At 46.8% G+C, this 25,445-nt stretch overlaps 1 protein-coding gene across 1 annotated transcript in view; it reads right to left on the bottom strand.

Moving 5' to 3' along the window:
• The window catches only part of MYO1D (myosin ID), a gene marked incomplete at its 5' end in the record, with an annotated part of 143,061 nt that extends 118,047 nt beyond the window's left edge, over positions 1-25,014 (bottom strand). Inside the window, one exon of the mRNA XM_084275549.1 lies at positions 24,920-25,014. Coding sequence (XP_084131675.1) covers positions 24,920-25,014 — 95 coding nt within the window. The remainder of the gene's footprint in view (positions 1-24,919) is intronic.
• Between the last annotated feature and the right edge of the window lie 431 nt (positions 25,015-25,445).

Raw genomic sequence — 25,445 nt, 5'->3', positions numbered from 1 at the left:
ATAACAAAACAATGGTGTCAAAGGATAGTATTTTAAAAGCTTCTAAGCTATACCACCACATTGGCCAAGCAGTGGTTCCCATTTTCTAATTGCAGCTTGCTGGCTGACAATTACTTCTACACCACTGCAATTACCGAGGCTGTTAGCTTCAGAGTTTGATCAGAAATAGCAGTGTGCCATGCAGCTGAGTGCTGTTTGACAGCTTTTGCAACTATTAAAACAACCCAGAGAAATAACCAAAAATTCACAAGGGACCAAACCCTCCTATCCAAACAGAAAGGACTGTCAAAATAGCTCAACAGACTAAAGAACCGTTATTAAATCAATGGTTTCAACCCAGTAACCTACATTAGCAGACTGCAACCCTTTACAAGCCATTGCTCATTTATAATAGCACCTTTATTGCTGCTTCATGAACCCTGGAACTGGCTCATGGCCCCCTCCTGTTCCTCTGTCCCCCACACATTGTACCCATCCTTAAAACAGGGGAAAAAAAAGAGAAAAAGAAAAAGAAAAAAGAGAGGGAATATCATTAGCCACAACTGTCTCCACACCACAACTGCAAGCAAGAAGTCCAGCTAGGCTTTGAATGTCAGCTGTGCTCAGGCAGAAGTCAGACAGATGGTCTGCACTGGCATTGCCATTGTTAAACCCCCCCAGGAAGTTCATAAGGAGCGATGGAAGAACGAGATAAGCCCAAGAGCAGCAGCCCTGGGCTCAGGACAGCAGTGAGCAGTACTGCAGAAGCTAGAAGGTGTCTTAAGTAAATCTGCAGATGACATGAAACTGGGAGGAGCTGTTGACTCTGTTGAGGGTGGAGAAGCCTTGCAGAGACCTGGGCAGAGCAGAGAGCTGGGCCATTACCAACAGTGTGAGGTTTAACAGGGCGAGTGCCAGATTCTGCACCTGGGAACGGGCAACCCTGGCTGCACACCCAGCCTGGGGTATGAGATACTGGAGGCCAGTCGTGCTGAGAGGAATTTGGGGGCCTCTTGGTCAACAGCCAGTTACCCATGAGCCAGCTGCATGCCCAGGCAGCCAGGAGGCCCAACTGTACCCCTGCACAGCACGGCCAGCTAGTCCAGGGAGGGCATTAGGAGATTGTTCTGCTCTGCACTGCTCTGGGGCAGCCTCACCACAAGTCCTGGGTGCAGTTTTGGATGCCTCAGCACAAGAGGGACACAAACCTCTTGTCCCAGGAGGGCACCAGGGATTAAGAAGGGTCTGGAGGGGAAGGCTTACGGGGTGAGGCTGAAGGCCCTGGGTTCATTCAGCCTGGAGAAGAGGAGGCTGAGGGAGACCTCATGGGGTCTGTGGCTTCCTGACAAGGGGAGCGAAGGGGCAGCACTGATCACCTCTCTGTGGGGACCAGGGACAGAACCCGAGGGGATGGTGTGAAGCTGCCCCAGGAGAGGGTTAGGCTGGGTGTCAGGAAGAGATTCTGGACTGAGAGGGGGGTTGGGTGCTGGCACAGGCTCCCCAGGGAAGGGGTCACAGCCCTGAGCTGGGCTGAGGGCACGAGGCGTCTGGACGATGCCCTCAGTGCAGCTCTGACTGGGCTGGGGCTGTGTGGGGCCTGTGGGACTCGATGGGCCTTACGGGTCCCTCCCAGCTCAGGGGATTCTGTGATTACATCCACTGGTAACTAATCCAATTCAGCCAGCACACACAGATCTATAGCAGAAAGGGTAATTCGGGAGCAAAGTGAGCTGCAGCGTGAGCAAAGACGGTTTATTAGCTGTGACCATGGAACTAGCCAGACAAGCAAGTGGGATTTCTGGCAGCACCACTTACTCTGGGATCAAGGTATTATTTCAGCTATTGACAGATTATTCCGTGAGGCATCCAAACAAAAGTCTGTTTCAAATAAGAAAGGCTGACGTTATGGAAGGACACGTGCTGCCAGGCACTCCCAGGCAGAACTGCAGTTACAGGCATTGCCTCCTTCACAGCTGGCACCCCACAGTTTATAATGGTAATAAAGAGTAGGCCGTTAAAAGAATGAGCACCCTGTATAGATCTGAAGGAAACAAATACAATAAAAATAGCAGGAAACCAGTTCCAGTGACCTGGGGATGACAAAACCCTCCAACAGAAAGAGCTGGACCTTTCTCCACAGCAAAGTAAGTCTGCACCAGGCTGGTACCTTCAGTAAAAGGCGTAACTTTGAAAATCAGCCCCTCAGCCAGTTTGTCCAAAGCTTGTGCAACTTGCCTGTCAGAAATGCTTTGACTTTGGTCATCCCTTTAGTGCCTGATAAGCCTGTAGTAAATACAATGACAATTACTTAGCATGTATAATACTAATCTGACCTTTCCCAAGGCAACAGTTAATGCCACTTCCCAGAGTGCAATAAAAGCTCTAAACAGGAAAATCACTTCTAGCAAGTTAACTCCTCACTGCTGATAACATCCCCTACGTTGTCTTAGGGCTGAGAAGCTCAGTGACACTCTCACACAGGTATCAAACTGGAATGCCAGACTGTTCTTATGTCTTAGGACAGAGGGATGGCCATGGTTGCTCCTTCCCAGGGAGGGAAGGCCACAGAGGGAGCAGTGGGCTGAGGAGATGAGCTGCCTCTTTCTCAGAGGGCCGGCTGCAATCCCTGATCACCTGTATGGACCTGAATGCTTGAGAACTTGGAGGAAGACTTAGTTTCTGTTCAACACAGTAGTGAAACATCATCTGAACAGTTTGTACAACTCATAAAATTACTTCAAAAGAGGAAACAGAATTAAGTTTTCAAAAGAGGACTAGACACTAATGTGAAACTCCAGGATGTGTTGACAAACAGAGACAGAAGCCTTCGCTGCTCCTGACACAACCCAGTTGTTGTCAAGCTTTGCCTGAATTTGCCTGTGTGAGGAAGAGGTCAGGAATGGCCTAATGAGGAGCTGCTCTCCAGAACCTGCCCTGCTGCTGCACTATGGCACAGTTCCTCCTAAACTTAAAATGTGTCCAGGATCTTGAGAAATCCTGAGTCTCCAGCATGCTTCAGGGAACATGTTCCATGCCAGACCTTTTCTCTTCTCTTCTCTCCTGCTGCAGCTGAACAGGACACAAGCAGGACACTAGCTCTTAGCAGTCACATGCTGCTGTGCTCAAAGCTTCCCTGCTCTGCCCCACAGACCTTCTCACTCCAAGACCTGCTTCTGCTGTTGTCTCCAATGTCATCTCCCAGAAAGCAGTTCATAGCATTATCTGTGTGAAGTTTTGGAGAATAAACAAGAAGTCAATTTGCTATCAGAAAATCAAGATTGAATATTCTGATTCTGTCTAAGCCTCTCCCCCCACCCTGTAATATCACATAGTTTAAAGATTCCCTAAATGGAAATGCAACTAACCCAAAGCTTAAAGGTCATCCCAAAGGAAAACTGTATGGGACAAAAGTGGCCTGTTGATTCCACACACATTATTCCAACTGCCTTGTAGGGAAAGAAAAAAAAAAAACAAACCCAAGGAAAATTAAGTAGCTGGTTAAAGGGAATTTAAGGAGGTTCCTACCAATTTTTTTTTCAACAGCAGGAAAAAGGATTTAAAAACACCTCAGCTGTGGCTCCTGAGCCAGCAGTCCTAGAGCCCTTGATCCTCTGAACACTGCTCTGCTGGCAGGCTTGACCCCATCGTCCTGGGTAAAGCCACACAAAGTACTCTCAGGCTGCAGTGACAGGCTGGGTGGCACCTCTTGGAGCTTTTCCACACAGGAGCTGCAAGCTGCTGCCTCAAAGCACTCTGGATAACATGGGAACAGAAGGTTTTCCTGATTGTTTTCTCATTTCCCAGACTGTTGGCACTCAAGACAGTCACCAGTCTGCAAGGTAACTGGAGGGAAATGAGACACAGCTATTGCACTATGTAAGTAGGAAACTGTGTCTTTGTAAACAGACCTCACCTGTGTCTTACCCCTGTATGCCCTGACACTCAGAGTGTAACTGCCACAACAGAGACCACACCAAGCTTGAAACTATTTCCTTGTTCAAATCACTACTTGGATGCCAAATAATTATCTCTTACATAATATGGCCCCTATCCAAACTAACAAAAGCTTTCTGAAGAAATCAACGTGCCTTAAATTAAGAGTTGCTTTGAGATTTGAAGTAAGCCTAATAAACTCTTCGAGCCATCCCAACCTCTGGGCTGTTTCAGATGTGTCATGCTTTCATACCTTGTTAAAAAACCAAGTGTGAGCTTCTGCCAGCTGGTTCTTTGCACTAGGAACGATAACTATCATATGCAGCCTTTAAATAGGATTTTGAAAATTACCTACAGATGGGCCCATGCTTTTAGTATTTTTCAGTTCTCTTGATAGGCTGCATTTACTACAGAGAAAAAGCAAATCACAATGTTTTCACAAATATCCTTCCCTTGAATTATGTAAAAATGTACCTTAGAGTCAAGATCAACCCAGCACAGGACTAGTGGAGAGCTTAAGCACACACATGCCAAAAGGAAACCAAACTGCTAAGGAAAATGGAATTACATCCTGCTGGTCCAACAACTCGGCTCTTTGCAGAAACACTGACTGTATGAAATATATGCTTTTTACAAGGAAAACACTTAACTCTAACACAGGGTCTGCACAGCTGCCTGTCTGCTGGCTGTGTGTGCTTTCAGCACAGCACTGGTAGGAAAACAGCACAGATATCACCACTTCTGCTGGCTAAGGAAAGGATTAAGAACATGGGACAGTGCAGGATGCATACACCTTGCATCTCAAGCAAGAGCAACATTATATAAACATTGAACAGTCACTTCTGGTCCTCCTACCTAACCATTAGGATCTGAAGAGTTTTCTAGAGTATCTAAAATTTAGGTTCAGGTAAATGCTTTCTGTCCTGAAGACACCCTCAGTAAAATAAACTTCCATGAGATTTATGGATGCACAGCAATAACTCCTGTCAGCCAATAAAGTGAGATTTAAAAAGAGAAATGCCAGCAACCTGCTCCTGAGGTTAAAACTAAATCCCTGTTCAAAATCAAACACAACAGTAGAGCTGCTGAGAATTTTGAGCTCTCAATGAAAAAATAATTCATATCTCAAGTGTGGCTAAAATGATCAGAGTAACCCCAGAACCCCAGACTGGTTTGGGTGAGCAGGGCTCTCAGAGCCCCCAGTGCTCTCCCCCTGCCACAGGCAGGGACACCCCCTGCCCCAGCCCAGGGTGCCCCAAGCCCCATCCAACCTGGCCTTGAACCCTGCCAGGGATCCTGGGGCAGCTCCAGCTTCTCTGGGCACTCTGTGCCAGGGCCTCCCCCCTCCCCATGAAGGATTTCTGCCTCCCAGCCCCTCTCCAGCTGCCCTCCTGCAGCTGAAGGCCGTTTCCCTGGGCCTGACCCTCCCTGTCCCCAGCACCAGCCCCTCTCCAGCTTTCACATTGATTCTCAAACCAATTTTCAAATCAATTCTCCCTTATCACCGACTTTTCATGGATCTTTTAAATGTATGTTACTGGCTCACTAAATCTAAAAAGTTCCACTCTTAAACCAGGACAGTCATAAAGAAATCTCTCAGATGAGCCAGTTACCTTTTCACCTTCAGAAAGATTGCTGCAAGACTATCTGAAAAATTCAGCCTGGCAGGCTGACACATCACTCCATCCTGTACAACCACGCAGAAGAAAATCAGTGTTATTTGCAATGCCAGTTCATATGTCTTGAAGAGACAAACCCCTGAGGTTTTAGTTCCTTAGGTTTTCTTCTCCTTTCCTTTCCCCCTCCCTCAACTCTCACCCCCCCACTCCCTTTTACAGAACAAGTGGCTGCTCAGCTGTCAGCTGGGGCAAAACCATGAGAGTTTAGAATAAAGCTGTAGCTGTCATCGTGTCAATCAGAAGGTACTGAATTCCTTATCCATAAGTGTGTGCATTGCATTCTCTGAAGCAACGGCCCTTCCAATGTCTAATGAGGGCTGGAAAAATGTCATTCCACATTGTCACATGGAAAGCTATTTATGAAAAGGAGATTTCAGTACTGAAGCTCTTGCTCTGGTAAAATTTTGAGACAGGAGACAGCATGAGAAAGCGTTAGGGCAGAGAAAATGCGATTCTAACTCTTCAGAGCAACACTCCACTGCATGGCAGCAACGACTTTCTCAGTCTCCACCTGCCAAAATAAATTTACTGCCATTTAAGGTTGTTAAAATTTTTCCCTGATTAATCATTGCTTCAGTGCAACATCTGTCCAAGACGACTGTTTTGCTAAGGCTGGTCAGCCTGCTGCAGCGCGTGATGCAACCGCAGGCCGTGCCGACGCTCTGGCGTAACCTTAGTCTGTGCCAGCCACCAAGGGAAGAGCAGCAGGAGTGGGAGCTTGCAAGGGTGGAGTGTAGCTAATCATCACAGGGCTGAAAAGCATCACCCCTCCCCGTGACACAACCAACCTGAAGCTGGCAAAGTTGGACCACCGGTAAGCAGACAGGATCCTGCTCAAAACATTTCCCAATCCAAAGAGGTATTCCCATTCTGACAGCAGGAGTTGAAATGGAGAAGAATGAAATGAACCCTGTTATGTTTCCTGCAGGTCACCCTGTCATCAGAGCCCCAAGGATTGATAACAATCTCCTTTTAGGAAGTAATCTCTCAATATTTAGGAAGTACCCCAAAGAAGCATCCTAGCAAGGCAGATTTCATCCTGGAGATACAGAACTCACACTTTTATTCTGACCCTAGTGTTTAGATTCACCCATTTAATCCATAAGTGGTGACAATTACCTTCTTTCATTTATCCTTCTCATTAATTTCCAAGGCAATTCTTGAAACACCTGATACATACAGCAAAGACTGCTCCTGGCTCCAAACAAACTGTTTATAAAGGACAAGAGTGGCCAGAGGATAAAGATTTTAGGAACAAAATGCTGGGGAACAAAGAGTGGGAAAGAGTCTTGAGCAGATAAAAACTCCCTGTAACTACAAGTCTTGTTAACTTCTGTTCTAGTTGTGTGGTGAAGTTCAGCACACCAGTATTTGAGAACTGCCACACAAGACTCAACTGCAGATGCTGCTACTGGTGATAAACTTTTCTGGTGGAAAGATCTTGCTCTGGACAAAGCATTAGGAACATGTCCCTTCCTTTGGATGTCTTAGCAGATGATGCTCTCAGAAGAGATCACAATGCTAGTAGCCAGGGTACTGTTTTCTGTACCTGACCAGAGCAGTTGCTTGCTCACTGGGGAAACCCTCACAGAACTGGTTCCAGGTTTTACCCCAGTTCCCATCAGCTCCAAGATCTGCACAGCCCCTGAAAAATGCAGCTACAAAACCAGGTCCTTGTTGCAGCTGTAGTTTTGCAACAGCGAAACTATCATTGAAATGGAGATTACCCAGGGACTATCTAGGAAATAGATAGTGTGGGTCTGGTGTGGCTCACACTAATTAACCACCAGTACTCCCACAGGCTGCTGCAAACAGGAGTCTGAGGTGTACAGAAACCAGCCAAGAGGTACAGTCAATAGCAGGAGTAACATTGCTGAAAGATGACCTTGGGCAATTCCCACTCCCAGTTGTAACATCAAGGCAGGTAGTAGGGCAGGGTAGCAATAAAGACATTAATGGAGACACTCCAACTTCAACCCAAGTTTTTGTTTGTCTTTAGATGGGCAAATTGGAGAAGACAAAGCAAAAGGCTGCCAGTTACAGTTCAGTGACTACTGGGCAAAATATTAAGTAGCCTCAATAATACACATCGTAACAGCATGTCCTGGTTTGCTATACATGGACCTGGAAAATACGAGTGACCTTTGGAGGAATCCCAAACTGCCCTCCTAGCACAGTCATACCTGTACACAGCAAAGAAGGAACTAAGTCCATAACAAGAAGAGCCACCTTCACGTTAGCACTGGTGTTGGCCCAATTTCAAGGAATTGCAGGCTGGACAATTTTAAAGTCAATGTTGATTAAGATCACAGGACATTTATATTTGGAATAAGAGGAACAATCTTATATACTATCTTCACAAGTATGATCTAATGAGCTAGCTTGCATGAGATCCCAAAATACACTTGGTAAGAAAGCAAGTTAAATCAAGACAAGTAGATGCTATCTACTTAACAGAGGGTGATTTATTATTACTATTTCAACTTCTCTACGATGTGATTCAAGACTCATCTAGCAAGAGAAATCCAAGACACACGACAAATGGCTATTTACACTCTGCAGATGTGAAATCCAAATGCACAAGCACTGGCTAAACACATCAAAAGAACTGTGGCCAGCAGGTCAAGAGAGGGGATTCTGCCCCTCTGCCCTGCTCTGGAGAGACCTCACCTGGAGTGCTGTGTCCAGCTTTGGAGCCCTCAGCACAAGAAGGACATGGACCTGTTGGAGGGAGTCCAGAGGAGGCCACAAAAATGATCCAAGGGCTGGAGCACCTCTCCTGTGAAGCCAGGCTGAGAGAGCTGGGGTTGTTCAGCCTGGAGAAGAGAAGGCTCTGGAGGGACCTTATAGCAGCCTTCCAGTCCCTGAAAGGTGCCTTCAAGAAAGCTGGGGAAGAACTATTCCCAAGGGCCTGGAGTGACTGGACAAGGGGTGATGGGTTTAAACTAGAAAAGGGGAGATTTAGGATGGGTCTTAGGAAAATGTTCTTCAATATGAGGCTGGTGGATCACTGGCACAGGGTGCCCAAAGAGGTGGTGGAGGCCCCATCCCTGGAGACATTCAAGGTCAGGGTGGATGGGGCTCTGAGTGACCTGCTCTAGTGAAGATGTCCCTGCTCACTGCAGGGTGGGACTAGATGGCCTCTGAAGGTCCCTGCCCACCCAACACATTCTATGATTCTAAACAGTCTTATTTCCAAAGGGTGACAGGTAAGACAACCATGCTAGAAAGAAAAACATGACACAAATATGCTCAGAAAAGAGGGTTTCCACTGTCACCTTCTAGAGCTGCTCTGATGAAGCAGACTGGAGCAGAGGGGTCAGTGAGTAGACAGTGGGTATTGAGCAATGGGGAGGGGGCAAGGGCAGAAGGCAGTCTGTCACCCCAAGCAAGCAGGAGTGCCAGGAGCCCCAGCATCACCTTGAGCCAGGTTCCCACCCTGGAAGGCTCTTGGGGATCCCAAGCAGCAAAGCAACAGATCCTTTTTCCAGCCAAATCAGTTCCCAGGCACCTGAAAGTGCCTAAGGGCTGGGACATCCCCGCTGAAAGTCCTCACTTCTTGCATCACAGTCAAATTCCTGTGAAAGCTGAGCCCTGACATCACCTGCTCCACAAAAATCCTTCTGCTGCCAATACCTTCTCTGTGTTCACACAACACTTCTGGGAGGCTGAAAACTAATCCACTCTTCCACTGAGTGAAAGATGTAACTTCAAAGGGAAAGCCCTTGGTGAGAACACTCACTGGCAGAACAACTGTCCAGCCCATGGGTGGCTGTGACAGCAGCACCGAGCAGGGTGACAAACACAAAGCAGGATTACAGACTCAGGAATAACACTCACCACTGGCATTTGTGCTTTATTTCATGGGTCTCATCATAATTATTGTGGGTTGTTTTAAAAAAATTATCCATCCTCCTAGAGTAAAATGAACACAATGGTCTTCACCCTTATTAAGAGAGGGTTTGAGCTTTCACCACTGCAGAGTTTGAAAGCAACCGCAGCGCATCCCAAAGGCTTCAATGTCAGAAAGCAGAAAACAAAGTCAGTGAGTGGTTGAATTTGTCAGCACTGCTCACTCACCACAGTGAGTGTCTGTACTGATAGATGGGTGGTAGTTATACATTATGGCAGCACAGGGTGTTTTTTCATGTTATTTCCTCCCCAATTTAAAAATAAAGAGGACTGACTGGCACTGGAGAGCACAAAGCCTATCAAAACCCAGATCAAAACTATAAAAAACACATTTACTGTCTTCAGTGATAGGAACTGAGCCCCTGTACTGGGCACTGGTGAGGCTGCACCTCAAGTACTGGGTCCAGTTCTGGGCTCCTCACCACAAGAAGGACATTTAGGTCCTGGAGCGAGTCCAGAGAAGGGCAACCAGGCTGGGGAAGGGGCTGGAGGGCAAATCCTCTGAGGAGCAGCTGAGGGAGCTGGGGGTGTTGAGCCTGGAGAAGAGGAGGCTGAGGGGAGACCTTCTCCCCACCTCCCCTGCCCTGCCAGGAGGGTGCAGAGAGGTGGGGGATGGTCTCTTCAGCCAGGGGACAGGAGATGGGACAAGGGGCAATGGGCTCAAGCTGCCCCAGAGCAGGGTCAGAGCAGATGGGAGGGGAAAGTTCTTCTCTGAAAGAGTTGTGGGAGTTGTGGGGCTGTGGCACAGGCTGCCCAGGGAGGGGCTGAGTCACCTTCCCTGGGTGTGTTTAAAAAAATGGTAGATGAGGTGCTCAGGGATGTGGTTTAGCACAGGACAGGAACAGTTGGACTTGATGATCTTTAAAAGTCTTTTCCACCTTGTGATCCTGTGTAATCTTTAGGTTGCAAGATATCCACAGCACTCTGTTACTCTAAGAATGACAAAACAAGAGGCTCAAAGGCTCCTGCTCTCTGTGTGGACACCCAGCACTGAGCAGATGGGTGGCACAATCGAGCAGCTTCCCTGCACACTGTCACACAACAGATTGCCAGGGAACTGGCCATTAATTACTGCTATCAGCTTCTACATCCAACGCATCATTATGATAAACAGAGCCTGCTTGTTTATTTTAAAATGTTTTGGGCTAAGACAAGCCAATACATCTACATATGAAAGGTTAGAGGGTTGGGGGGGGTTCCCTCTGCAAGCTTTCCCAGACTGGTTATGGGGCTTACCATGCTCATCAAGAAAGCCCAGAATTTGGCACTCGAGGTGAAAAATACTTTGGCACCACACAAAGGATGTGAAATCCATGTGGGAATTACTATTAGATTTCTGACACATACACAAAGTACAGTTATGGAAGAGCCTTCAAAAAGGCAGTAAAAAATAACCCATAATACTGATCTTGACTACTTCAACATCTGAGCTCTCCAAAGTCTTCCCACGTCCCTAGCACAACATAAACCAGACCTACTGACCAAGCCAGTCTTTGTCTAAGAACCAGCTAACTTGTTCCATCTCACAATTTATTTTGGTTTCAGTGTCCATGTAACAAATGTAACCCTAGCAAGCTTTATCCTTTAACTTAGTCAAGGTGCTATAAAATGTCTTCAAATTTCACTAAGCTTGCTGTATTTAAGTTTTTTTTTTTCCCCCAGACACAAGGACAATACAGGAAAGGCAGAAGGTTACAGTGTTGTATTAGATGGAGTTTAGCAGTCTAAAAGATCATGACCCAACTCAGCAGCTTCAGCTATGTTGCTACACAATAAATTGTTACTGCTCCCATGCTAGTCTGTACAATAAAACAAGTCAAATTACTCCCTCTGCCTGTACACAGTCTACTCTCTAATTTTAGCAAGCAACCTTTCACAAATTAACTACAGAAGAAGACTCCTGGGAAGAGACTGAAGAGTTTTCTCCCTCAATTCAGTAGCAACAGATCTGGTCTGGCCTCTGAAGTTACCCATGGTCTACAGCACGTCACCAGAGCCCCAAAACTGTCATAACACCAGAGGTGATGGAAACAATGAAGATCTATCTGCTTTGCACCAGCTGCTTCTGCTGTTCCCTCGTACAGTGAGCAGCAGGTGCCACCTTGTCTCCTTGATGGATCTGGAAATCCAACAGAAAAGTAGGCAAAATGATCAGATATTCTCCAAGTAAATGAGAACGCTGAGATTTCCACTGCTCTTTGTTTCCTGTGGGGGATGACACACAGAGCATCGTTTAAAAATGAGTGTCCACCACAAAGCTTTCCTGGCTTTCTACTAGCAGCTAGAATTGTGGCACTCCTCTGCTCCTCTGGGCAGGGGTATTCAGCACCCAAACCCCCAGCCCCCATCAGTTCAGGCATCCACACTGACCGACTGGCACCCGTCACCCCTCCACCACCCACAGGAATGGAGTGACAGCCCCTAAGAAGAACGAAGGGAGCCAAAATGTTTTGGTTAAAAACAAGCCTCATTTTGACAATAAGCAACACCCCTTTACGTCTCCAAAAATGTAAGCCCTTAATGGGAAACACATTTTCTATCAACTGATGGGGAAAATTAAGCAAAATAGTCCCAATTATTTAAAAATTGTCCAACTTGCCTTCCGTTTCCTATCAAGCCCACAGTTTTATACCAGATTTCGGAGGGTTTGCACGTATCTGTTCTTTCTTGGCATTTCCACAGAGGGGTTTAAGTTCAGCATAACTAATAAAGACTCAGGGAATTAGCTGCCAGAGACTGGAGATGTCTAGCTTAGGAATGTCTGCATCCTTGAAAGCCAGGATGCAGTACAGCCCAAAAAACAAGTTAAGAACAAACCAAGAGAAGATTTCTATTGTTTGTTTTGCTGGATTTAATGGGGGGGGGGGGGGGGGGGGGGGGAGGGAAACTAAAATACCTGCAGGGAAACACAAATGTCCTTAGTGTTCCCTTCAGCAAAAAGGGGCTGGTTCATAAACTTCATGAAGCAAAGCTACTTTCTTACTGCGACACAGAGGATACTCAAAAAAGGAAACACTTTATTATCACGAAGCATTGTCCACAAAGTTATACATCTAACCCTGGGTCTTATTTTAGAAAGTCTCCCTGGTAATTTGCCTGTGCTTTTGAAAAGCAAGTAATATGTTTTGAATTAGAAGAGGTTACAGGGACATTTTTGTGGTAAATTTGGACTTTCATTTGCAAAAAAAAAAAAAAAAAAACAACCCAAAAAACCCAACAAAAGCCTCAGTGCTACAGAAATCCTTTCGGAAATAACATTTTTTTGTCATTGCTAAGCACTTTTCAACAAAGTTTCATAGCTACTGTTCCAAGGAGCTGTTTACATCCAGCTTTAAAAGAATACTGGGGTACTTATGTCCCTGCAAGCAAAAGGAAAAGCGGCAACAGCGTCTTTCCGGTGCTTTGAGCAGCAAACAAAAGACAGTATATTCTCCACAGTGTGCAGAGACAACAATTTTTCTAAACAAGTTTACTTAAAGACCCACAGTGCTCAGGCTCTGGCATTCTGGCATTTTTCTAGAAGACCTGAGAGTCGTTGAGCTCTTCAAGTCATCTTTTATTTGTCCCCCTGGTCTTTACATCAGGGATCACGAAAGAACAAACCCCCCCAATCAGCTGGTGCTAAGGAGGACTGGAAGGCACTATTTCTAGCCTCGGAAGTTTATAAGCTCGATATGCAGTTGCTTTATAAACAGTGCATGGGAAGAGAGGCCTTCAGACAAGGGTGGCTCAGGCTTTCCTTTGAAGGTGAAACTTCCTGCATCATTCATTCTTGTAAACAAAATAACTTCTTTAGTTGAAGTTTATCAATATGAATAAAAGCAAAAGTTTTACTGATAAAAGATATCCAGCCACATGAAAGCTTCACTGTGCTCTTGATAACCATGATGTAAAAAGGCTTTTACAACCACTGGAGTTTTTGCAGGCTGACACACCAGATTTTGCCACCCCAATATACCATGGAAGAGCTCTCCTGAAAGAAAGCTGTGCTGTTCATGCAGTAGGGAAAGAGGATTTTTTGGTTTAGTTTGTTTTGATTCTCTATTCATCGCGAGACAGCCTTTGCTGCCATCCAGTAAGCTGTTAAAATATGGGTACTCATTACTCCTTGGCTCTTTTCCTTCCTGGACAGGACGATGTAGTAAATTCTCGAGCTCCCTTTGGTTTCCTTACTGAGTGTTTGTCCTGGGAACCATAAATAAAACCCAGTACAATGATGAAGTCACTGACCAGTCTGACACTTATAATGGAAGACAGATATTAAAAGGAAACCTTTTCAGAAAGCTTCAGCTGGTGCCCCAAAGTAGTTTCTCTGAGGGGCAGCAATGTCAGAAAGAGATTGAAAACCTTTTCATCCACAGTCTCGTTCCATAAAACTTCTTCAAAGGTCATCAGAAATTCCAGTCCAACACCACTTAAGCTGGCTTAATCTAAATGGAGTGTGCAAGATTCCATATGTGCAAGGGAAAACACAAAAATATAACCATAGACTCACAGAATCATGAAGGTTGGACAAGACCCCCAAGATCATCCAGTCCAACCATCCCCCTGCCACCTACAGCACTCACTAACCCCTGTCCCTCAGCACCTCATCCAACCTTCCCTTGAGCACCCTGAGGGACGGTGACCCCACCACCTCCCTGGGCAGCCCGTTCCAATGCCCAGCCACTCTCTGGGAGAAGAAATGTCTCCTCATTTCTAACCTGAACCTCCTCTGGCACAACCTGCAGCCATTCCCTCTCCTCCTGCTGCTGGGTATCTGTGAGAAGAGGCTGAGCCCCAGCTCCACACAACCTCCTTCCAGGGAGCTGGAGAGAGCAAGAAGGTCTCCCCTCAGCCTCCTCTTCTCCAGGCTGAACCCCCAGGTCCCTCAGCCTCTCCTCATCAGACTGGTGCTCCAGCCCCTTCCCCAGCTCTGCTGCCCTTCTCTGGACACACTCCAGGACCTCAATGTCTTTTCTGGAGTGAGGGGCCCAAACCTGAACCAGAGCTGAGCAAAGGGGAATGAAACATGATGCTTTGGAGATGGAGTTAGACACATGACCTTAAACTAAGCATTCACCTCTTGCAGCATATATATAACATATAACATTTTGCACCAAGTCCTGCCACAGATCTCCAATTTTCATTTCCCAGGGAGGTGTAGCAAGCCTTCAGGCTTCCCAAACTAAGTTACATCAGCCTTAAATACTATAAGCAAAATGATTCTGTACCTGAACAGCCTCGGACAGGCTATCATCAGGCCAGGCTCTCTCCAGACCCAAGAGAACATGAACTCCAACGGGCACGGATCCAGTATGGAGCCAGGAAACTACTTGAACAGATCAACACGATAATCAGTGGTTACAGCATACCAAACCTCCTACCATGACAAAGTTTGTGTAGGCTTCATAAATTAGACATTTAAGGAGGAGGCAGTGTCTTTGTTGAAATTTATATGGTGTTTCTTCCATGCCAAAAGGAGCAACCGAGGGAAAAGTACATGAATGCCCGTCAGAAATTTCTAGTTAACAGATCTGTGCTGTGGGAGAAACTGATAAACACTGGAAGGAGATAAGGTGTGTTTCTGAGCTCCAACAGGAAAGAGGGAAAGAGATAGATGAAGCAGATAAAACAGAAAGCAAAAACAATCTCTGTAATACACTTTGAACAAGCGTATGTGGGAAAGGGGGGTTGCCAAGGCAGATGGCAAGAAATGAGCCCAATAATCAGTGTGAAGGTGACTCCAGGCAACAGATTCAGCTCTGCATGCAGCCCAGACTTGGGTCTGATACACTACAGGGGAAATAATGTGATGTGATTTTGAATGCAAAGACCTAGAAGGGACCGAGTCAGATGGCACAGACAGAACAAATGAATTTCTGCCCAGAAGACCTCACTTGCTCTGGCCCAAGAGAACTCCAACTGACTCATTGGGCAAGGCTGGACAGATCCCACCAAAGCCAGAGAAGACATCTCTGCCATTGGGAGAGCTGAAGGCACTAGAACAGTCAGGGGAAGCTGGGCAGAGATGTCCATCTGTACAAAGAAGGTGCTCATGGCAAGAAGAGAGAGAAGTCACCAAGAGGATACTGTAATTATAAAAATATAGCCAGGATGTAAGAAAGAGGAGAAAGGAAGGATCAAGTGGGACAACATGTCTGGGTGGGCCAGTCAGAGTCAACAGCTGACACCCTGGAGAGTGCAGCAAGTAACATCCAAGGATGAGAAATAACATCACAGCAGGTAAGCGGCTGCCTGGGGACCATGTAACTGGGTTAATGCTGCATTTTCAGGCAATGGTACATTTTTCTGGGAAAAAATGGTCTGGATCAGACCAGCCCAAGAGCCACACTCTAAGCACTCACTGAATTTCACATATCTGAAGACTGGCAGGTCGAAGAAGGCAAGTTGCAGTGACAGGACAAACTGCCAACTTCTAAACCAAGAAGGGATGGCCAGCACCATCACAGCAACGTGCTGCAGAGCACTGCAGCAGACAGGTAGCGCAGAACACTGTGGTGGGGAGAGACACAAATATCCCAACACTGTTCAAGGAGAAAATTCAAAGTTTGCACAGATAAAGACTCTGAAATTAGGGGGTGCAGGGGGCAGAACAGAAAGTACCATCAAGAATTACAGCAAGAACAGACTTGCCATGCCCCAGCACTAGTCACACTTCTACTGACGAGCCTGAGAAGCAGAGCACTGCAAGACCATCTACGATGATGGTGACAGGACGTGGGTCCTCCAGCTTATCATTAACAACTGTTTTATTTAAAAGGTCTTTACATGATACCCCACTCCTCCTACCTCAGCTTCTCATTGCCAGGCAGTGACAATATGTTATCTGCTCTCCATCTAAACCTCTACTCACAACAGAACCCATGTGCTGCTCTGTCCAAGCAGCTCACAGCAGCTGGGCCCCGGGCAGGCCAGGTGACAACAGCACGAGCTGAAACAAATCCCAGAAACAAGAAAAACCTCATTCCTACCAAGAGATAGAGGTTATGTGAGGAACAGGTTTAGATTTGAAGAAAAAAAGTCCTTTCAACAGGTTAAATCTATGTAATGTCGCATATCCAAGCTGTTCTCTTAGCATTTGAAAGCACCACAATAAAACCTGACTTCCTCTCCTGGTGTGTTTTGCAGAAGCATCAGTACATGACAGGAGTGGTGTGAGCTGAGTTCCATCAGATCTAACTGACAGGCCCTGAAAGGAACAGAAATCATCTCCTATAAATTGCTATTTCAGCCCCTAAGAGCTGGAAATGAGCATCTGCTACGAAGGGGGACACAGCTCCCTTAACACTGACAGGCAAGAGGTGACCCTGTGCTCAGACATGTGCTTTTCTTCTCCCCACTCCCAGAACTTCTTCATTCCATAAGGAGATGCAATCATGACCAAGAAAGGCACCAAGAAAGGAGCACAATGATGTAACAGTCAAATACCTAGTGAGATCTGCATCTCTACAAGGAATTTGGGTAATTATGAGCCAAGGGGAAACGTTCAGGTAGTGTAAAACTTGCTCAGCCTGAAAGGAATGCAAGAGGTAGATCAGTAAAGCCATCAGAAGAGGCAGGCTGTGTGAACAGGAGTCAGTAGGAAAGGACTCTTGACTCAAGGACACCACGAGACTCATTGGAAGCACTAGTTCACACTTGCTGTGAGGATCTGGCATACCTTAAAGCCAGGCATTAGCTCATGAAATTCAGAACATGGTGATAAATTACTTTGGTGAAGATGATGGAGGTTATACAAACCATCTCAAATGAGTGGGAGTCAGAAAAAAAGAATGGGATTCTAGTTCACAGTATCACAGATGCACTGCCTGCTCTGAGGATCTTCAGGACCTTCATCAGAGCCTGCAAATTAATTGCAAAGAGATGAAAACAAAAGGGTTGCTGTAGAATCCCTGAATTATTAGCTGACTTTCTGTAGATATACTTTAAACACCAGAAATAATTTTTTTAAGATGCAATAAGAGCATCTCTTATTGAACTGAACCTGGTCCAGCTCTGGGGTCCCCAGGACAGGAAAGACATGGAGCTGTTGGAGTGAGTCCAGAGGAGCCACAAAGATGATCAGAAGGCTGGAGCCCCTCTCCTGTGAAGAGAGGCTGAGAGAGTTGGGTTGGTTCAGCCTGGAGAAGAGAAGGCTCCGGGGAGACTTAATTGCAGCCTAACAATCCCTAAAGGGGTCCTGCAGGAACGTGGGAGAGGGGCTGGTCACCAGGGAGTGTGGGGACAGGACAAGGGGTGATGGCTTCAAGCTGGAAGAGGGCAGGGTTAGGTTAGACATGAGGAAGGCATTCTTTACTCTGAGGGTGGGGAGGTCCTGACACAGGGTGCCCAGAGAGGCTGTTGAGCCCCTGGATCCCTGGTAGGGCTCAAAGCCAGGTTAGATGGGGCTTTGGGCATCCTGGGCTAGTGAAGGTGTCCCTGCCCATGGCATGTGGTTGGAACTAGATGGGCTTTGAGGTCCCTTCCAACCCAAACCACTATGTGATTCTATGATAACTAGTTCTAAACAGTTCTGGTTACAAAGCTGATTCTGTAGAGCTTTTTCTTCATGCCCAATGCCACGTGATGCAAATGTCCCTTCCCAACTTGCAGCTAGCTACCTACCTACAATTATTTTTTTTTTTAATCTGTGCTCTGACAAGTGCCATAAACACAGCTCAGTGTCAACTGGCAAGCCAGGACCAGCAGGTCTGGTGCACAGCATTACCAGCATCAGATCTTAAAACTGTGAGGTACCCTGAAAGACTGATCTCATTCATAAATCCGACCTTGTATATTATTCAACACCCATGCATTAAAATTATTAAACACTCCCTCACCCACACTGCTATAAAAAGCCTCCTGTAAAAATTCACACTGAGAAAAGCAGGTTATTCATAAGGCAGGGAAGGACAGATGTGCAGGAGAAGATTCAGTGAAACTATATAAATTCAGCACATATGGAGGCAGAACAAATTCCAGGCAGGACAGCATCTCCTTCAATGCCTCGTTCATACGAATGCTGGTGGGAAACACAGAGCCCACCTGGAGCAGCTGTGGGTTTCCACAACCCAGAGGGTAAGTCCCTGCAGAAATCAGAAAGCCAGCCTTGATCCTCCCCTTTGCTACTTGTGTAGTTAGGATTTGCTTTTTAAGTGAGATCGATGGCCTTTTCCATCTACAAAGATCAAACTGGACCCTGTCCAAGCTCGTAAGTCAAATTTTGATGGACTAAGGGGAATTTTCATTCCATTCATTCCCAATTCTGACACAAGACAGTTCTCTACAAGCTGAGCACTTCTGAAGAAGCCAAGAAGAACTGATGAGACTTAACCACTGACCGCCCAAGCAGCGGTGAGGAACGTCCTGCAGCATCCACAGCAGCAGGCACCCCTCTCCAGGAAGGAGGAAAACAGACTCTTCCCAGCAGCTATTTAATTTGACACCACGTGAACAGTTCAAATATTCATATCTGTTTAAAATGAGGAAATTAAAATGGCTTAAAGGCATGAAAAGCTTGTTTATTAAGGATAAATATTTCATTACCAAAAGCAGGAATGAAACCAAGCATTCACATAACATTTCCTCTGCCAGGATTAAAGATCCTTCACTGCCTAGTGTGAAGCCAAACCTCTCCCACCACAACTTCAACCAAAAATATGAATGTTTAAGATGGTGCTCAAAAGATAAGAAAGCTGGTGTGAAAACATCAACATAACACAGACAGCACCCTTTCACTTTCTGGAAGATCACATCAACAGGCAAGCAGAAAGAATGAGAATCAAATGCTATCAGTGACCCCCATCCCTGCTGAGGAATAATTGTTCCTAATGGATTTGTGGGACTCTGGATCTCTGAAGGCAGGAACAAAATAAGGTGTTTGGTCAACTCCAGAACCTGCCTGTGCTTTGCCAGACCTGATGGGGACATATCAAAAGAAAGTAACACACTGCAGGTCTAGCGGATACTGAGTTGCAGAACAAGGGATTGGGCCTTTCCAACCATAGGATGAGTGCAGGTCTGTGCGTTTACATGAAAAAAAAAAGCCTCTTGTGTCAAAACTGCCTTCACAGCAGCATGCTGTAAACCCAGGAGGCCAATAGCTATTCACATCCATCTCCCAAAACAAACCAGATCATTTTTAAGTCCAACAGATATAACAGACTCAACCCACTCTATCATCCAGAAGAACAAGATGTCTTTGTTTTTTTGAGAGGCACCAGAAAGGTAAGGCTTGCACAAAACTCTCTCAACAAACCCCCTTCATTGCATCCCTCTGCAGCATCTGAAGCTCAAATTCATTTCAGTCTCCTACAGCCTTTTTACAGGGCTGCAGCCTACACCTCATCCTTGCCCGCACAGCAAACACAGGAAATTCTCAAAGGAGAAGCAGCAAAGGAGAAGCAGATTTTCTTTACACATTCTTGATACCAAAAATATTATTAATCATAACAAATATTGTCTGTCTTTCAAAAGTGTCTGTAATACATCTGAATTTAGAACTGTTGCCATGACTTAGGATAGCTTTGAAAACGCTGGGGTTTGCACTGTAAGACACAGTGGAGAAACAGTAGAAAAACCACTTTTGCATTTTTTTAACTAAATGCAGAACTGTGTTTGTATTAAGTGTTGCTTCAGGAGGTCAGAAATCACAACGTGTGCAGGGAGACACCTACAAGGACTATTACACTGCAGTTCTTCACACCACATGCTCAGGCGGGCTGGGATGACCAGGAGCTATCTGAGCACAGCCTTCAACATCAGGTTCCATGCTGGAACTAGTTAAAAAAGAAAGAAAGAGGAAAACAGCCCAAAGTTTCCTTACCATGTGCTTTCACAGTCTTCCTTTAATGCACCCCTGAATTCTTTAATAACAGTGACAAAGTTCTGCTATGTTCCCAGGAGGGGATTTGCACAATGCTTACGGAAAACAAGCAACTTGCTAGAAATCAAGGAAAGGGTGAGTCAAGCAGCACCTGCTCACAAATGGGATGTGAGAACAGAAAGACCTTGAGCACAGACCATGTGGGACTACCCAAACACTACCTACCCTGCCCCTCTGTTATATAATCATCTACTTTCGTGTTCTTCAGCATGGCTTTCCACTTACAGCCCTTGGCCACAATCCAGAGGCGCTGGCTTGATCCACAGTCGCCCCCACATCATCTCACCATCCAGCACGATGGGGATCACATCTTACTCTCCTGCAAAGCATTCCAGACTTTGTGAGGAGAAGGTAGTCTGAAGTTACTCCTGAAGTTATCACTGAGATAGCAGAACAGATGATTCAAGAAATCAAGCTACAGCTTTACATGCTGTAGATTCATCTTTAAAGCTCCAGGATTTGATTTACCAAGATGAATGGTTGCTGTGCAGGATGGCACAGCAAGGAAAATACAAGAAATCGTAGATAAAACAAGACTATTTCATGTTTGTGAAAAATAACCTTGCAGTAAATTCAGTGGGCATTAAAATGCTCTTTTTCTCAAAGTAAACTCAAGCTGATAAAAGTTATTACTTGAACTTTTCATTACAGTGAGATGCGAGATGGGGCGACGCAGAGTTGCCTGTTTCTCTCAATCAGAAGTTCACACTGCAGGTTTCATCCATGCCACAGTCGCTGCAAAATGTGAGCAACTCCTGCAGAACACCACTCCCTTTCTGCAAGCACCATCTCGCTCCACCTGCTGTGGAATAGTTAAGACAGAGCCACCCACGGAAATGAAGGTGTTTTAACAAGTCCAGAGCTGGACGTTCCACCTTAGATGGCAGGCAGGTAACACCCAGAGCGCGGCTGAATACTCGGCAGTGAGAGGATGTGAGAGCTGTTTGAGATTAAAAAGATTCCCTCTTTTAAGGAGACTTTTAAACTAATCTTGCAGCCTCTGATAGGAATTGAAATGACAACTAGCACTGCGGAGAGCAACCTGCCCAGGAAGGTGGACAGGGAACCGATGAAAGGGACCACCAGGCTACCTGCTGAAGCACAACTGCTGGGTACGGCTGGTTATAACAATTCAGACTCACAAGTATCTGTTAAAGCTTTGGAGGTTTTCAGTAAAGAAACAATGCTGCTGAGTCCACATAGACTGTTCCAATGCTCCTGCTTTTTTTTTATTAATTATTCTGATGACTAAGAATCACAACCAGACGCTGGTACGAAGCCCACTCAGAACTCAGGAATTCAAAGACCGGATGATACTTATTTACAATTAATGAGTAACATGCAGTGACTGCTTGAGCATCCACATGAAATGTCCAATTAAGTAGTTGTAAGACACAGCTATGAAAAATACTCAGTCTGCGTACGATACCCTTGCTGACTCAAGACAGGAGCCTACAAACAACAGGGCGTGAAGCAGAGGGATTGGGGAATGAGGTAGCAAATTTGCATGGTCCTACCCAGGACAAACCGATCAGCCACACTAATCCCACCCATGTCAACACCACTAAATTCTAATATTAAAGGAACAAAAAGTGCAACTTCACCATTTCTCTTTTTCCCACTAGAGACATCCTTGGGGAAATATCCCTGCATGCCCCGACTCTGGTAGGATTTCAATTCCACCCACATCTGGGCTCACTTGGGAATTAAATCCAGCACAACCCGTCTTGGGTCAGCCAGTGACCCCGAACAAAAATAGCTCTGGCAGAAAGCTGGATTTATGGAATAGGGTGGAGCCCATCCAAGCGTAAACCGAACAAACCCGGCACTTGAAGTTAGTGATGGAGAAGCACCAACTTCTCCACTCTGCTCAGCACATGAGGAGCACGTTGACTTGTGCCATCTACACAACGTGACGCAACGCAACATGACACAAAGCAACATGACATAATCAACCCCCTGAACAGGTCAGAATCTCTGGTGTAATTCAAATCTGATGCAATTTAAAAGTTATCAGCAGCAAGAATTAATTACCATCTCCAAAGCTGTAAAAATAAGAGAAGCAAATGCTGCTGGAGAACTGCTGCAGTGAAGCTGGGTCAGCAGACCAGGGCCGCAGCTCTACCAGCAGCGTCAAACACGGCTTAGCAGAGCTTAGCAGTTTTACTGAAAAGCCCCACTTTTGGTAAACTCAGATCAGCTTTCCCAAACGTCCCAGTGCAGACAAACCTGAAGTCAGGGGATGACAGCACAAAGGTTGGAAAAATGAACAGTATTCATTTATTTTAACAAAATATTATCCTGCCTGCAAAGCAGAAAGAATAAAAGATTACTTTTCACAGGCACAAGGCGACCCTGAAGTGCAGGCAGAACCCTGACTGCAAACCACGGGTTACCACCCAGGTAACACACGTGTTCTCAGTGTCTGAATTGGTGTCAGGAGGAAAAGCTCAGGTTTGAGTACCAGTGACCAAGGTACTGGAGTTAAAGGGACACCTGACGCTGAATTAGATACAGTGGGGAAGCCCAGACAACATCCTCAGGCAGAAGCAGCACAAATGGGACAGAAAAAAAACCCAAAATCAACCTACATATCAATTGTAAGGATCTGGGATTGCTAACTCCTTCTACTCATCCTCTTTTGTACATAATTAGCAGTCTAAAAACACAAGGCACCTCTGAATTAATTCTTAAATGCAACCACTTTTCTATGTTGATTTTTACATTACCTAACAATCCATTTCCAATCCTTCATTTAGATTTCAAGTACATATTAACCAAAGAATGAGAAACCACAGGAATAAATGGTTACATGCAAGTTTCCTGCTAATGACAATGACTTTGTTTGTAAGCCCTTTGTAATAGAATTAGAGTGTTGGGCACGCACAAGTGAGAGACAAATTAAAGCTTTTAGAGCCACTGCAAAACTTATTAAAATCTGACGTTTCAAAGCTCAACTCTTCACATTATGTTTTTCTCAGCATTTAAACACAAATGCCCTCTTTAACCAAACAGAAATCCAAAATATAAAATAAAAACCCATTACTGAATACACCAATTGTGATTGTATCTCTCAATGGCAGGATCTGAGCCCTGACCTTGCAGCACACAGAAGCTGGGTACACCCTGGTTGTGTGGCACAAAGATTCTCGAGCGCTCAGCGGCTGACACAGCCAGACAAAACTTACAGGCTTCTTCCAGAGCAGACATCACAATTACCTCAAAGAGCTTAGTTTTGGCCTCCCTCGGTAGCATTATGCCAGCCAAGGAAGTTTAGCCCACCTCTCTTCCCTTGCTTTGCCAGAACCACTCTCAGGTGCATCCTGCTGCTGCACAGGCCTGGCAAGTTAGTGATTTCAACCATCTGCAGAATGCAAGTGGCTGGAGAACAGACTTTAAAGCTTCAGCAAAACTGGGGAGGGGGGGGGGGGCAAGGAGCCAAGAAGTCACATTTTTATCCCAAAGGTTTCCCTTTAGTAATTATCAAATCCTTGCACAAGCAGGGGCATAAGAGTTTATCAGGAAGAGCTCCCATGAATCTTTTATAATGGAAAGTGAAAGGCAGCCGTGGACTTAGGGTCCCCACCGGCTGTCCTCTCTATCAGTGCTGCTCAGGATTGAGTTGTACTTCACAGAAGAAACAGGGAATGAAAAGGTGGCTCTTCCCAAAGCCCACTGCATCTAAACAGGAAACAAAACCAGAAAGATCAAGGTTAATGCAGCGAGTCTGCACCTGTGAGCGGCTGTAACGTGCCTACGGGGCCACAGCAGCCTTGGACCTGGGGACTTTTATTGCTGTTGTTCTTCCATCTCAACTTTGCAGGCATGTCAGCATAGGGGAGATACCTGTCAGAGGGGAGGAGTACAGGGCAGAGACTGAACCGGATCGCAGAGTAAGAATCGTAGGTGTTGGAAGGGACCTCCAGAGCCCATCACATCCAACCCCCTGCCAAAGCAGCTCCCTAGGACAGGTTGCACAGGTCGGTGTCCAGACGGGGCTGGAATCTCTCCAGAGAAGGAGACTGATGAGTGGGAGAAGAGGGATGTTCTCCAGAGGGGTGACAGGCAGCACCCCCTGCCCCTCCCCAGACCCAAAGGCAGAGCTTGGCGCTCCCTGCCCGCACCCTGGGCACCCCGCAGTTCTCTTGGCTCTCCCAAATGTCCCAATTTCATAGAACTTTCCCCTCGTTTGTGCCGGGCTCGCTCTGCTGCGGGGCTGTCACCTTACGAGGGGGCCGAGGCAAGGCAGGCGGAGGGGGGCCCCCGCCTCTCCCCCCACTCCTCCCCTCATCGTGGGGCCGCTTCAGCTCACTACACCGTCCCGGCGCATCCCCCTCCCCACGCCCGGTAACCACGCTGAGAGCCGGGGCACAGGGTGAACGCGAAGCCTCGCAAACCCCCCTCACACACCCTGAGGCGACAGAAGCTCTGAGGCGGCGGGGGTCGGGGGGGGGGGGGGGGTGGTGTGGTTGTTCTCTACCCTTCCACCTCCTCACACCGACCCGTTTCCCGCCTCTCCCCCCAGCCCCTCCTCAGCCCCGGCGCTCACCGCAGACGGAGGTTAGCCATGAACTCGGGCATGGTCACGGCGTCCATCAACACAAAGTCCGCTTTACCGAACTCCAGGCTCTCCTGCTCCGCCATGGCGGCAGCAGCGGCGGCGGTGACGGTTGGGCTCGCGCTGCCCCGCCGCTCCCCTGAGGGGAGGGGGGGTGAAGGGAGGAGAAGGGGGGGGGGGGGGGGGTGCCCGCCTCACGCTGGCCGGGCCCCGCCTCACCTGGTGTGAGGCGGGGCCCGGCCGGCGTGAAGCGGGCACCGCTTGTAGCTCCCCCTGCTGGCCCAGTGGTGAGACCGCAGCTACGCCCCGCGGGGAAGGCGGGAAAGCGGTAATAGCGCCCCCTGCTGGCTGCCCGTGGGTATCCATCCCCCCTCCTTCCATTCCCTCAGGCGGAGGGGGGGGGGCCTTATCCTGCACCCCCCCACACACCAAAGGACCGGGACCCCCCCCAAACCCCACCTAATCTCCCCAACACACTCCGCCCCGCACACGGGGTCTCATTAGGGGCTGCAGTGGG

The sequence above is a fragment of the Gallinula chloropus genome (genome assembly GCF_964237585.1).
Source record: "Gallinula chloropus genome assembly, chromosome: 26".
Classification (NCBI taxonomy): Eukaryota; Metazoa; Chordata; class Aves; order Gruiformes; family Rallidae; genus Gallinula; species Gallinula chloropus.
This window is presented reverse-complemented; position numbering and strand designations above follow the sequence as displayed.